Source organism: Anopheles maculipalpis, chromosome 2RL, assembly GCF_943734695.1.
Source record: "Anopheles maculipalpis chromosome 2RL, idAnoMacuDA_375_x, whole genome shotgun sequence".
Taxonomy (NCBI): Eukaryota; Metazoa; Arthropoda; class Insecta; order Diptera; family Culicidae; genus Anopheles; species Anopheles maculipalpis.
Window position 1 is genome coordinate 24,228,494 of NC_064871.1, and position 14,160 is coordinate 24,242,653.

Sequence of the window (14,160 nt, forward strand, 5' to 3'; positions counted from 1 at the left end):
GAGACAATGCAGAAGGAAGAGATTTTTTTCCGAATTGCTCTTAATAAAAATGCGCCATTTACAAGCTTGATTATAGCTGTATGGCAATTGCCATCTCAACTAGGTTACGTCTATAAATTGTGGAACATCACGCCAAATCGCCCACTACCACGAAACTTGATAGCTTCTTCAAATCTAACGGCTCTGTACTGTCCATCTTTAATACACATTATGCCGTGAGATGGAAATGGCACCGGAAGGGACTACTGTCGGTGCTCAGTAAAAGGTTAGGTCCTCCCATTAGTCTATCGTCCGCTCTACTGTCTGAGGAAATCAATGTAAATTGTTCTCCTGCCCTAAGTGTCTACAAAATTTGTTATACAAAAGCACAAAAATGGTCTTTTCTAAGAGTTGAGCTTCCTTTCTCACCCATTCGAAACATTTGCGGCTTTTTCTACCACTCTAAAGCGCCATTGGTCCTAATGGGTTTGGGGCAACAACTCGAGAAGATAAAGAGTGGCACAAAATGTATGGAATTATTATCTAAAAAGATGTAAAGTAAAATACTTATCCATCTCACACAGTGCACACCGCAGCTCGTTAGCTGGTTGGTCGGTTGGATTATGAGTGGTTGCTCCCTTTGCTGGGGGAGGTTTAGTTAATGTTCACTCGCCAGATTGAGTGTTCGAGAGCCATCAGAAACAGTGGTCCCGAATTGTTTACACCACCCTCATCCAACAGAGAATCATCAACGGTAGTCATGGTTTCGAGAGTTTGCGTTTTTTAGTGTTGGATGAAAATAAAAATAAACATTACCACCCTGTACTAGAAGGGTGGTCGAAGGGTGTGTGTGTGTGTATGTTTCCCAGTCCTCACCCCAAACCTCAGGACGCATCTATGGCGGCTTAGTGAGTGATTATTTGCAAACAAATGCAACGCAGAGTAGGATTTCGGACATGCGCCTAGGTGACTATTGCGGGTGGCCAGAAATTACGTGAGCTCTCTCAGCGCTTGTCAGCTGAACTTGACATTGACGACGCAAGCAAAGCGAACACGCAGTGGTGAAATTTTTGCAGTTCTCTTAGACGATATTAATTATCCTATATCTTATTTCCGAATCGTACATTTTGAAAGTACCTGATCGATATAGTAAAAATGGGCGAGGATGATCTTAATTTCAATGATCTACCGTTCGAGGTAAGCTGGAACCATTTAACAATCCCCTCTAAGCAGAGCGTAATGACAGTACGATGTTATTGTTTGTTTTTCGTAGCTGATGTGCGAAATCTTGGACTACTTGCCACTGCCCGATATAAAGAATGCCTCAATCGTGTGTCGACGCTGGAATGCAATCATCTTCTCCGAGGTGTACATCCATCGGTTCCGGTTGCAGCTAAACCTCGACTACTCGCTGCCAGTGTTGAAACAGATGGCCCAGTTGCTAGAGGCGAGCGATCGCGAGTACTACAGCGTAGTGCTGCGCGCTAACCTTGGCAGTCCACTCACCGACGCACGACTACGCATCGTGAAGCTGATGATACGCCTCCTGGCACATCGCTCCGAGTCGCTGTACTTTAACATGGCGGACTTTAGGATTGAATCGTGCGTTTCCGAACGTTTGTTGCGTGGCCGCAAGCTACAGGTCATCGACACCCGTGCCAAGTACATACCGCTCGGGATGGGACTGAAGGAGTCGATGTTGGCCGCCATCTGTGAGTATGCGGTCGATCTAGTTGACCTAGTAATTGCCGAGATGAACATCAACAACCCGAAAGCCCTTGTGCCACTGTCCACACTGAAGCACCTGAAGCTGCTACTGATCAGTGATTACTATCCGTACGTAAAGCCACCGGAACCACCGATCGATCTGCCGAATCTCGAGAACCTGTCGTTGATTAAAGTGACGGACGAATCGTGCCACTACTTTCGGGTGGATAATTTGAAGCGTTTCTTCATCCATTCGACCGGGACGGATGCACCACGTACGATGGATTTTATCACGCAAAACATTACGCGAGTGAATAGGTTGTGTCTGCACTTTACCGCACGATCGATCCAGGCCGAGGTGATCTTTGGGTGGCTTGATCGATTCCCGAACCTGCTTGCGCTGGAACTCGCTGGCGTGGCACTTCCCGTGGACGTGCTAAAACACCTCAATCCGATCAATCGTTTGCAGAAGCTTATATTCGTGTCCTGTCATCTCGAATCGGTACTGCTGGAGGGACTTGAAGAGAAGCTAACCCATCTCCGACTGCTCTGCTTTGACGGGTGCTCACTGTTCCACAAGCAGTCCGGGTTCCATCCCGTACACTACGATGATATTGAGGAACTTCGACAGATACTTCCGTACTGCAGGTTAATGTTGGATTACGATTGATAGGCGAAGAATGGTACACTTACTTGTACTTCAGCTCAAGCCATTTGGTTGGATGCTTCGAGTAGAATAAACACACCATTCGTCAAATGTCGTCCGAAGTTCACTTGAGTAGAACGATGAGTAGTACTGTAAGAAATCCTTAGGAGGCATCATAAAAGACGAATGGCACACAAACACAGCCACAAAAGGGACAACCCTTGGCAGCAGCTTTGTTGTACCCACATAAAGCGAGTAATCTCCTGGAACACTTCTTTGTGGTGGCGATACAGCAACACAGACGCCGCTTGCGCATCCCGTAAATCGTGTTACGGAATTTAAAATGCAAGACGCTCTTCCCCCAAATCCCGACGAAACTAAACCACATTCATCCGACAGTGGAACAGTAAAGTGAACCACAAAGGACACACATCCCGCTTTGCACTTGACGGCAACATAAAAGCTTGCCACAGTCTCGTAGCAAATGTTCTCGGGCTTTTATGGAACTCGCTCGCATCTCGCACCCCGTTCTTCGGTGCACATTCCGCTTGAGATGCACTTTTTGTGCCTGAACCTTTGCCCTGTCCCGTCTTTCCACGTTCTTCTCGGTGAATCGTTGTATGCGTTTTTAATGCCAACGGCAGACAGTGCAACACTTTCCAATGGCAATCAGTGATGATAAGAGCGTGGTCGAAGGTATGCCGGCTCATGTTGTCTGCTCGCAGTAGAAGAAGTTGATTCTACCGGTGCTTTCTTCCGAGCTCGCTGAAAAAGAAATGATGCATCCGCACGACGAAATTTCCGTCTGCTGTACGGTTTTATCTTTGCCGCTCAATTTGCAAAACCAGACGCCTCCATCCAGGACGAACCGATGGAGCATCGGTGGGTGTCAATTTTTAAGGAATTGTTTCTTTGTACTCGAATGTATGTATTTTGTGGTATTTGGATGCCTGTTCACGCCCGGACGAAGAAATACAATGCTACGAGGCACAACTGCAAACTGCGCTTTATGCAGTTTTCGGTTTCGATTTCACCAACAAAACGAACGGCAAAAAAGGGTGTGTGTTTTGTTGTTTTGTTAACGTTTAAAAAGGATTATATTTGAAGCGGTGAAGCGGTACATTGCAACACTAATGATGATGCACACGTTATCGTGCACAATAAAGCTGCCCGAGCATACGCGTTCCCATTTTGATATAATCTAACTTGATGACATTCGCTTCTTTCAAGGTAATGCCATTTTATAGCTACAAAAAGAGCTGTCCTGTGTGGAAGTATTTTTTCCAGAAATTTCCCCTCTTCCAAAGCATTATGCGTAAGCGTTCGGAGAATCGTCCAGAGAGGAAAGAAGATTCGATGCAATGCCATTAGCAATGCGCACAGTAGGCGAAGCGTTCGCTTTGTGCTAGTTTTTGTACCCTTTGGCACGGGAGTTCCTAGCGTAATCTTTAACGTCGTTCCGGTGAGAAATTATTTTCCTATTTTTTTCCTCCCCCTGTGCTATACTCTGGCATTTTCCGCACTTTAATTACAATGGCGTTTCAGACTTTGTTCTCATCAGTGGCAGCTGAAAGGATGCGGCAAAAGTATCGTAAACGAGCGCAACTTTGCATCCTTGATGGTTTTGTTGTGTGTTGAAGGAAACATAAGGTAGGCAAGCAATAACAAAGAAAAAAAAGTTAAATCCACCTCAGGAACGAGAGATAACGAGAGCAGTGAGACAGCTAAAGGCAACAACACTCCTACACATTCCTGGTGGGACGGGCTTTCCAGTGAAGGGCTCACACCATCAGCACAGACGATCGGTGAGCGATGGGTTTCATTTGCACGTCCAATATATAGGTCACCAGGGAATGAGGAAATGAACGGAAGCATTCCGAGAGAGCAGGAGGGAGAGAGGAGAGAGAGAGAGAAAGAGAGAGAGAGAGCATGGAAAAAACAACAACAAAAAACCAGGCCCACGCTAACGGTCCTGGGCCGAGGGCGAGGGCTTGCCTCGTTTCGTTCGTGCAAAACCCTTGAACTGCGGGCACGAAAAACCCGGTTCATAGTCCCGGACCCGGAAAAGAAGGTGGAAAACTCGGAACTTGCGATATTTACACCATCGAGCCTGTTGATCCGTACTGCTTTGTGTGGAGGGCAGGCAAACACCGGCATCTAGGTTGGAGTAGTGCTAACCTGCGTGTCTATCTGCCCCATCAACCGATGCCCCTGCAATCTATCCGGCTAATTCGTTCCGATGATGGAAAGAAATCGTTACCGAACATGGATGAATGTGTTACGTGCGTATACACATTTTTTGTTGTTGCTCCATCATACAACTCCAACGAACCACAAGTGCTTACTTAATCAAGAACGTTTTTCCCGGGCGCAGGGAGGAAACGAGGCGCAAGTGGGAAAAATTCATTCATCACGGCCGTACATCATGGGTAATCGTTCACGATGATGGTTACCGTTTCGGCAAGAAATTTTCGCCGAACCAATCGGATGGATCCGGAAGAGAAGAAAGTTGCGAAAGCAATGGCCATCATCTATTGACGGGCGGGTTTCAGGCAAAGAACCCAACGCGTATGCTAGCGTGCCGCCACGCCAACTAAGTGTGAACTTAAGTCAAACATCACATCGCGGTTTCGGTTCACTTAAAGGTCTTCTCCTTTGGGATGTTCGCGTTTGTGTCAGTTTGCGCTTATTTTATTTTATCTCCAACGTACGGCCATTACCGGTTGAAGGAAAATGTTAGCTTCATTGCTTTTTTTTCCTTACGCTATTATCGTCCACGAAGCACAAGCGGCACTGATGCACACAGCAGAGTTTGTTACAAATTTCGTTATGTACATAAATTTAACCTAGTTCTTCGAGAAGGAGCAATCGTAGCACTGTCAGAATGAGGAAGTGTTTTTAATTTTCTCCATTTTCCCATCACCAACCGCGGGGTTGATTGCGTACAACGAAGGTAATGAATTTCGACGCTCAGTAGTCTCCCTCCCAAGCAATGTTTATGTTCAGGACTGTTTTGTTTCACGACGTTTTCTTTTTTCTTCCCTCGCTCATACGCACCGTTCCAGATGACCTTTTGCGCTTTCATTTGTCACCAGAAGTGCAGTGGACCACTTGAAAAGACACACACCGGCACACCGATGGACCATGGACGGAGGCACTTCGGTAGGCAGGCGCGTAAATTACTCACACGCAAACTTACTGTCCAGCCCTGGGTCGGTTTAGTAGTTTTCGGCCAGCCGGGCCTTAGTTCGTCGTTTATTACAAGTGAAATGGGTTTAAATTTGCCTGTGGTTGGTTTTTGTTTTTTTTTTTCTTTTGCTGCTCCTGATGTCGGCAGCATGGGTCTTTGAGGTTTGGGCATGGCGCAGCCACACACACACAAGTTGGGACACAGTTGGGACACAGACCCATAATTAGAAAAATGTCAGACAAGAAAATAGAGGAAAGTAAAGAGTTGAAATTATGAGATGATTTTGCTGGGGAGATGGTAAGCAACTTTCTAGAAGAGGCTCGTATGACATTTGGTTTTCCATATTTTTAGCTTTTTCTATTTAAATTAGTTAATTTCGTTGGTTTAGATGATAAAATAAAACAAAAAGTTTACCAAACTTTTACTGTAGGACCAAGGTTCTTGGTTTTGGAAGAGAAAAGAGAGTTAAAAATAACTAAATTAAATAATATAAATAATTCAAAGTAATTAAAGAAAACGTAACAAACCGAAACTGGTAACAACACAGTTAAAAAAAGTTTAGATAAAGGTGGACAAAACAGTTACTTTTTTAAAATTATTTTTAGTTTTATATTATTTCAGGGCAGCCTAGTCGTAATAGAATTGCAAATATTCAAGAAATAACAATAATGGAAAAATAAGCATAAAACATTAAATATAAAATAATATGGAGGATTAGAAAACCCTCCGAATTCAGCCAGAAGTAGTAAAATGAAAACAACATATTTAATAACGAAAAATAAAACTATTTCAAACAAGGTATTGAGTACAGCAATAAGAAAAACAATTCTTAATGATTTTTAACACAAATCGTACTCCTCCCATAAACGTCAACGCCTGCAGGGAAATAAAAACAAGGCTTTACCTATTTCCTGTTTATTGCTTGCTTATTAATTAAACTCATCTTAAAATAACTTTATTGTCAAACTCTAGTTCCAAATTAAATCCCACACCAAACTACAACTACCACCCACTTTTGGCGCCCGTTATATCTTCCCCATCACACTTTATCATCTTTTTTCCACCTTCATTCCACCATTTCTATTTCTAAACACTATCAACCGCACGCCACGCGATCGTTAACCTACCGAAATCCATCCCGGCTCCCAAAGTGGGGCTTCATACTTTCCTTCACTAATTAGCAGTGTACGTTGGTTAGAAAGATGGCAGTCTTCTTGGTTGGCTTTGTAAGCCCGCCAGCATAAACCGCCAGCGCCATACAGACACAGATCAAACCCGGCACAAAAGTGTGGCACATTAGCGGCACCGGTGGGTCTGTGTTTGCGAAATTCGTTAGCTGTGAGATTAAAATTTTTGGACAATAGAAACAAAAGGGAGAGTGGAAATGGAGACAATTGTCGCGAGCCTGGGTCGTGGGGAAGGGTGGAAGGGAGAGGGGACTTGAAAAAAAGGAAAGTATTTTAATGTCGTCCAAACTAAAAGCTTGCAAGAGCGTTTCGGTATATGGTGTGGCGTGGCTTGCGCTATCTATGCACCTCGTTAAAGATAATCTTCGTGGTTCGCTGATAAGACAAAGTTGTGATCTTGTGTGCTTTGTTGCGCAGAAAAAAAAAACACTCTAGACTTAGTCTAGAGTGAATGTGTAAGTGAGAAAAACGACTACTAATGGGTGAAGCTGAGTAATAATGGTAGCACACAATCGTTTGAGGATGAATGTAAGAAAATGATAAGGAGAGCTTTTCATTAACCCTTCAGTTTGTTTCAGTGTGCATTTGTGATAAATTTCCCTGCCCTTCGTACACTCACACTCGCACAAGGGATACATAACTGCCATGAGCCACCTTTAGCATATGTGGACGAGCATGTGGTTCGGAAAAATTTCGCTCCATTTCACCTGTCTTCCCATGTAGATGGGAGCTTTTCAGGGTCGAAAGTTGCAAACGAAGTATTTTTTTTGTCTTTTTGTTTTTCGCTCTTCCCCACATACAAACGCAAGCATACGGTTTTGCACCGCTAGAAAACGCCTATCACTACCAAGATAGAACCAGCCCTGAGATCAGTCGTCAAAGACAAAGCCTCGAGGGGAAAACCCATACAGCGCATCTTATGAGAATGGAAAGCATCCAAGAAGCAGCAGCATAATGGATGGGAAGGATGGGAGCACCAAACACAATACAGTTCATATCTGTAATTATGAACACCTGTCTACGCCTCCATTCGCGCCTCCACAGCATTCTACTGCGAGCGCCTCACCACAGCTATCGACTACTGACGCTGTTACAGCTACTCGATCGTAGCAGGGATGGCCGACACCGACACAGCTTGGAATGCTCAAATCAATCATCGCAATCTTAACTTTCTCCAGTTTCCCGACCGGAGGCTCCTTTCGGTGCGGAAGCTTTGCCCCGGTACGGATGGTACTTATTTTTATCCATTTTTCATCACACCAGCTGGGATGGTAGGGTGTGGCACAACGTTGGCCACGCAGAAATATGCGTACTTGTGCAATTTTTGCTCTTGTTCTGAATATGTAGCATACGGCGAGGGAACATCGGCAGCTCGAGGAACGCAGCATACGGCCATCGTGGAGCGTAGGAAAATGTTGGTTTGCTGCGTTTTTAATAGCAGAGTAACGTTCTAGGCGGAACGTGTTGATTGTTTTATGAGCTCACGAACAAGCAGCTTGGTTTAAAGCGTGTTTGAAGCGGGAAAATTATGTTCGAGCGTCATCTGACGTACAAAGTGGATTTTTTAAATTAATTCCTGAACCAGGGAGTGTTATGAAGAAGAAAAATAGTGAAGGTTATGGCTTAACAGCAGTAAAACACAGTGTAAAAGTCGAACAAACATTTAATTTAAAATGTTAACGAACTTAGAGGTGGAGGTGGAAAAGAATATCCCATTCTGGTCCACATTTCATGCTGGAGAGAGTCATCATATAAGTTCATTTGGAACCATTTTTTATTCATCACGCTGCATCCTTGCTGTAATCTGAATGTTTAGCTTCTGAAACAACACGGCTGTCTTCGCTATGCCCTTCACGGTCAACCGATTGCACAATACACAAGAATTATGAGAAAATGGATATAAAGTTAAACATTTTTCCGCCAGGAACAGTGGAATAAATAATTGGCAGAAAATGGGTTTTCACGCTGAGCGACTTAAACGACTTTTGGAGATGCCTGAGGCTCGCTCAGTTTATTTATTGTAAGTTAAAAGGCTCGAGTGAACCACGAAGATCAATTTTATTTTTGTATCTCGAAATACGTAAAATATAATATTTTGTTAATTTGTTCTCTTCTTTCATCATACCGACCAATTCAACCAACGATCAACTTTATATAGTTCCCCCCCCCCCCCCCCCCCTCACTTCGTTAAATCGTCCTCTTTGCGCAAGTATTTCCATCACTAACTGAGCCAGTAAACAAACTTAAATTACATCGATTTATTTATTATTCTTGCACCTGTTTCGTCTACCAAATGCTATTCCAGAGCACACTGAGCTTCATAGACACAGGCAAAGAGATAGCTTCAATCCCCGAAAGATTTACGTTACTTGGCACTTCTGTCCTGGGGTACGGCATACGACTGAAAAACAAAATCTCAACACCGGTCTCGATCGAAAGTAAACTTCATGATTAGGTGTAATTGAATTCTGGAAGGTGAAACATTGTAATTCACTGCGTGCCCAACCGATTCCGTTCGCCTGCGCTTTTCTTACCAGCGCTTTTAATTCTTTTGGCGCAAAAGCAACGAAAAAACAACACATAAGGCAGCAAGCCACACCTAGAGGAAGGAAGGAAGCATTCCGAACGTATCCGTTACGATTTCCCGGACGATAGCAGATGGAAAGTGTAAGCGCTCTCTGGCTACTGCGGGCGAAAGTAATTACTTTATCACCAGAAATTGTTTTTCCGGCCCGATGCCGATTAAAAGTAGAACTGGTCGAGCGATGCTGCCTCCACCTTAGAACCGCGCACCGGCACCGACCGAGAAATGGGAACCTTTAATATGACCCCGCACGGAATTCGATCGATTTGCGTAGCATATGATCCCATTTTTGGTAATTGAACACGCGAAGGATAAGAACCGTGCAAACAAAGCCGTTGATATGATTGGAGAATAGTAGCGAGCAAAGTTTGAGTAATGAAGATGATGATGATGATGCTCTTGCCGAAAGAATAAAACCGCGCACGAGAAGCGTAGAACGTTCAGAATGCCGTTTCGGAAAACGGTGCACAACTCCGAAATGTTGGAGGATGGTTCGTTGAACTTTGGCTTTGTTTTTCGTACGCTATCAGGTGCTATTTTGCACCACCAAGATGATAGCAGTTATAGCGCCGAGTTCTCGTCCAACCTCTCCGTAATACGTAATTGAAGGAGGAACTGATGCTATCCTATTTCTAACTAATCCACGCGATGCACACTTATTACAATGGCTTCCCTTTTGCGACTGTTTTTTCCCCCCTCCCCAGTACAGAACGGCAGACAATCCACCAATAATAATAAAAAACCGGAAAGGACAACACGTTTCGCATTTTATTTTGATTACATTTCGTGTTCGGTAAAGATACTCTTGCTGCGCGTGTTCGAGAATGTCTTCATAGACGAGGGTGGCGCTCGAAAACTTTGGGTTTTGAATGTACGCGTTGTACTTTTGTTTTGTATTGCTTCATCCTTTATAGCAGTTAGTAAGCAAATGGTGCTACAAGAAAAAGGTGGAGTCACTTGACGGAACGAAATGCCACCGAGGGCCAGGCAGATCATTTGCGCCGAAGAATCCAAGAAGTGAGGGCAGAAATTTGGTATGAAACAATATCGGAGGCAGAGCACTGAGCACGACATGAGCTCACAATGTCTTCTGTCGGCCATATTTTCTTACGTACGCTCTTGCGTGTACACGCAATTAATTACGCACAATTTATTGCGCGTTCTTTTGCAACACTCGATGGCAACGTCAACCACGGCCAACAGGACCAACACATTTCCAGCAAAGCCATTGCAACAAATGCTCAGCTCGATGTTTCATTACCCCGTGCTTTTGCAGGGCACACCCCAAAATGGGTCGCCGTGCCAGCCGGTTTGGGATGGCCTGGCTCCCCCCTCACAGCATCCCAGCTATCCGGAAAGGCGCGCCGGAAAGGAAAACGAAAGATAAAAACAATTTAAGAGAAAACATAACAGTACCGGGAATGGAGCAGTTGCGTCTTGATTCCGGTCAGGGAAGCAGGAAACGTTAGCAGCCCGTACGAGTTGGCTACCCTGCCCGTACGGGTGCTGGCAGCCTTCTAGACCTAGAGCAGGCCATCGAATGAAAGGAAAAATGTGACACACTTACGACTGCTGCTGACCGACCTACGCCGGCGGTCCTGCGGGAACTCAGTGTCGGGGAACAGGTTTTGTTGCTTTTCTGCACAGTTCGCACTGGCAGGCGCTCGCGAAGTGTGTCCCCGATATCGTTCGATACTAACCTTGATTCGGCTTGGTCACGCCAGCTAGGAGCAGCAGCAGAAACACGGTGATCCTGCTGATGAACTTCATCTTGGTGTAGTGTGTGTGGTTGTTTCTTTTTCAAAAATATTTTCTGCTTCTTAACGTGGTATTTCAATGAATATATATTTGTATTCTGCACGTTCTTTTCCGCCCTATTTTCCCTTGTTTTGTTTTGGTATCGTTTGCTGTTCCAGTGAACAAGTTACATCTAGCGCACTTCACTAGCACCACTGCCTTTATCCCCGCTCTTCTGCTGGGCCCTCTAATATTGCACTTGACGTTTGCGGTTTAGAGCCTAACTTTCAAATGGGTAATTTCTCCATTTCACTTGCCAACTTCCCGGTTTTGGCAATAGCTTGCGAGTTGTGGCACCTTCGATAATGCCATACTGACGCACTTTTCCCTTGCCGAACAACACACTAATTTTACACTTATCTCATCATCACCGCACACTGGCCTACAGATCAAGATCCTGCCGCTTCCCGAAGGTGTGAAGCACGCTAGACACAAAAGGTACATGCGGTACACCCAAAACGCACACACACACACACACACACGCAGAAAAAAGTAATGCTATCTTTGATACTGACACTGGTCGTTTCTCACTTGTCTGGTGGTGAAGTTAAAACCACACACTTTAATGTAGCCAAACACGCCGCAATATGCCACTTTGCTACCCCGAAACTGATCGATGCTGATACGATCGCGTAATCTGCACCACTTCTTGCTGATTGCTCAATCGACGCCAGAAACGGCAAGCACAACAACAAAGCAACAAAGATCGTTTCGAGGGCTCTTGATCGAAAGCCACGCGCGCGCACACGTTCAAACGAGCGAACGGATAGGGTGGAAACACGGACGGTTCCGAAAACACGCAGGTAAATCACGCCACCCCACCACGCACTGTTCCGGTGGCCACTGATGGGAAAGTAGTCGGCGCGTCCGATCGGTACGATCGTCTAACCGCGAATGTAACGCTCGCACAACGGGCAGAGCCACCTTTGCCAACGATCAACTTCCGCGAGCTAGAGGGACCGACGGATGCTGCGAGAGTCTGCACGGCAAAATGCCTTCGCCTCGAAAGAGCCACCGCGCGAAAGTACGGCTGCGAAGAAATGCAAAGAAAGGCGGGGAGAGAAATGGCTCGCTGGTACATTGCAGGCGATCTCTCGCTCTCTTCTGTTTCGTTGTGCTTTCGCAGGTTGCAGTTACTAAGCAGGTGGTTCAACCTGCGGGAAAATCGGATGGCAGAGGTAACACAGCTTTTTTTTCGGTTCGAGTTTTCTCATTGTGGATTGGGGCGATCGTGGTGAGTTAGCTTTTCCAACTGCACCAAGGGAGTTTTGAAGCTTTCATACAGGGGAAAGCTTTCGTGCAGTTTTCCTGGTCCGATACTGGACGAGTGTAAAGCTTTGGTTGGAGTTTTTATGCGTCGTGCTATGTTAGAGTACGTTTCTTGGTATTGAAGTACATGTAAAATGCTTTGCATTAATCCGGGATATAGAAATTTTAACAATTATACAGAACTGATCATTAGGTTGAGAAAATGCGAAGGATGACATCAGACGATACGCATGGCATTAGTAGTAGATTGCTGGTTGTTTGGATACTTTAAAAACACTTTAAGTAACCAAATTTCTTTAATGTCCTTTTTTAAACTTGAGTATGAGTATACTTGGCCATACTTATTAGTAATTTATTTAGACTGCAACAAATTTCTCATGCTGTGATGTATGCGGCACCTCTTAAATAGCTTTTCACATTTTATTGGCTAAAGTTGTGAGAACTTTACATCAACAGGAAATAATTAAACTCATTCTGAACACCATCATCAGAACAAGTTAAAATTTTGAGCAACAATAAACTTCTGAAGGCAAATTAATGGCTTGAACAAATATAACTGCTTCGCTCTAATTGTGTTGACTTGCACCACCAGGGCGTATCCTTCTGCCATCGTTTTTACGTCGGAATCATCAAACCTGAATCTCTCGCGCGGTGGATTCTTTCTACCGTTCCTCTCTTTTCTCGGTCGTATCTTCCGCATCTTACGGCTGTTGTGCGCGATTGTCATAGCGCGTAGAAATAACTATAATTACTTTCCATTTTCACTACCATTTCGTTGCAGTTGTTTTAGTGTTTCCGGTCGGGCTTTGTTGGTGTTATCGCTGGAGAGGATGGAAATAAATCGACAGCTTTCTAGAATCCCTCTACTCTCGGGGTTGGCATCCTACTGGCTTTCGCTTTAGGGGTTTGCCAAGGGTTCGCCACTAACCCTGAACTTCTGCTGCAGCCCTGAGTGTCTGGGCATTGCAGCATCGTTCCGGTGACAGTTGAATATTTCTTTAATGGACTTCAAAGTCCTTCTTCCTGCCAGGATCGTTTCACCCTTCGGTTGTAAGACGAATTAATTGCATTGTCGTCTGAATGCAAATGAGGTTGATCTAAGTTGTTCCCGTCCACTCGGTGCGGTCCTTTGTTGCCGTCGTCGAGACACGGAGGAAATAACAAACCGCTCCCGTTCGCTATTTTAATGGAGGAGAAATTTGTACCACCTTAGCTAAGACGGCACTTCCCAAAACCGACGACTGGCGAGTAAGTTGATAAACGCACTTGGGTCTAAACTCTCGTCTGGTCTCTCGTCGTGGTTTCAGGCGAATGAGGGGGGGGGGGGTAGGGCTGGAAGGGTAAGAAAAACATTCCCACACCAAGGGACGCCTTTTTTGGCGCTGCCGATAAGAAAGTGTTTAAGAAAGTTTAAAATTTAATTAGCATACATGTGCTCTATCTTGGGCGGGAATGGGGCAGACCAGGGAGTGTGGGTAGCGATGCTGGGAAACTGGCTGCTGCGACAGCAGTGTGGGAAATGAGCCGCTTAAAATAAAAATTATCACGACCTTTACCTTGGCGGATGTGTTGCGGGTCGTTACGGTAGTGCCAGCGGCCCCGAGGGCGTCGTATGTCACATTCTGGTGCCGGAGACGAACACAATTATAGGCGCACCGGTAACGAAGAGTTATGGTACGAATGTTTTAGATTAGGCAGCATCTAAGCTGGTGTCAGGGTGCATGCGTTTTGTTTTGTTTCATTCGTTTAGCATATCGTTGAAACATGTGCAAATTGGCATTCAAAAATCGGCCAGAAATTA

At 45.0% G+C, this 14,160-nt stretch overlaps 3 protein-coding genes across 3 annotated transcripts in view; 2 read left to right on the top strand and 1 right to left on the bottom strand.

The window, feature by feature from the left end:
* Window positions 1-14,160, bottom strand: part of LOC126559236 (uncharacterized protein C14orf119) — a 261,691-nt gene that overhangs the window by 240,369 nt on the left and 7,162 nt on the right. The gene's annotated exons all lie outside the window — the stretch shown is intronic.
* LOC126559023 (glutathione S-transferase 1) overlaps window positions 1-14,160 on the top strand; it is a 435,657-nt gene that overhangs the window by 28,227 nt on the left and 393,270 nt on the right. The gene's annotated exons all lie outside the window — the stretch shown is intronic.
* LOC126565639 (uncharacterized) lies at window positions 1,135-2,356 on the top strand. The gene is made up of 2 exons (XM_050222839.1): window positions 1,135-1,176; window positions 1,253-2,356. Exons 1-2 carry the CDS (start codon window positions 1,135-1,137, stop codon window positions 2,354-2,356), a joined length of 1,146 nt encoding a protein of 381 aa, XP_050078796.1.

Excerpts from the sequence above, each read along its gene's own strand:
- LOC126565639 (XM_050222839.1), top strand. The coding sequence starts at position 1,135 with ATGGGCGAGGATGATCTTAATTTCAATGATCTACCGTTCGAG. Across the intron at positions 1,177-1,252 it reads TCAATGATCTACCGTTCGAG|CTGATGTGCGAAATCTTGGA; the intron begins GTAAGCTGGAAC and ends TGTTTTTCGTAG.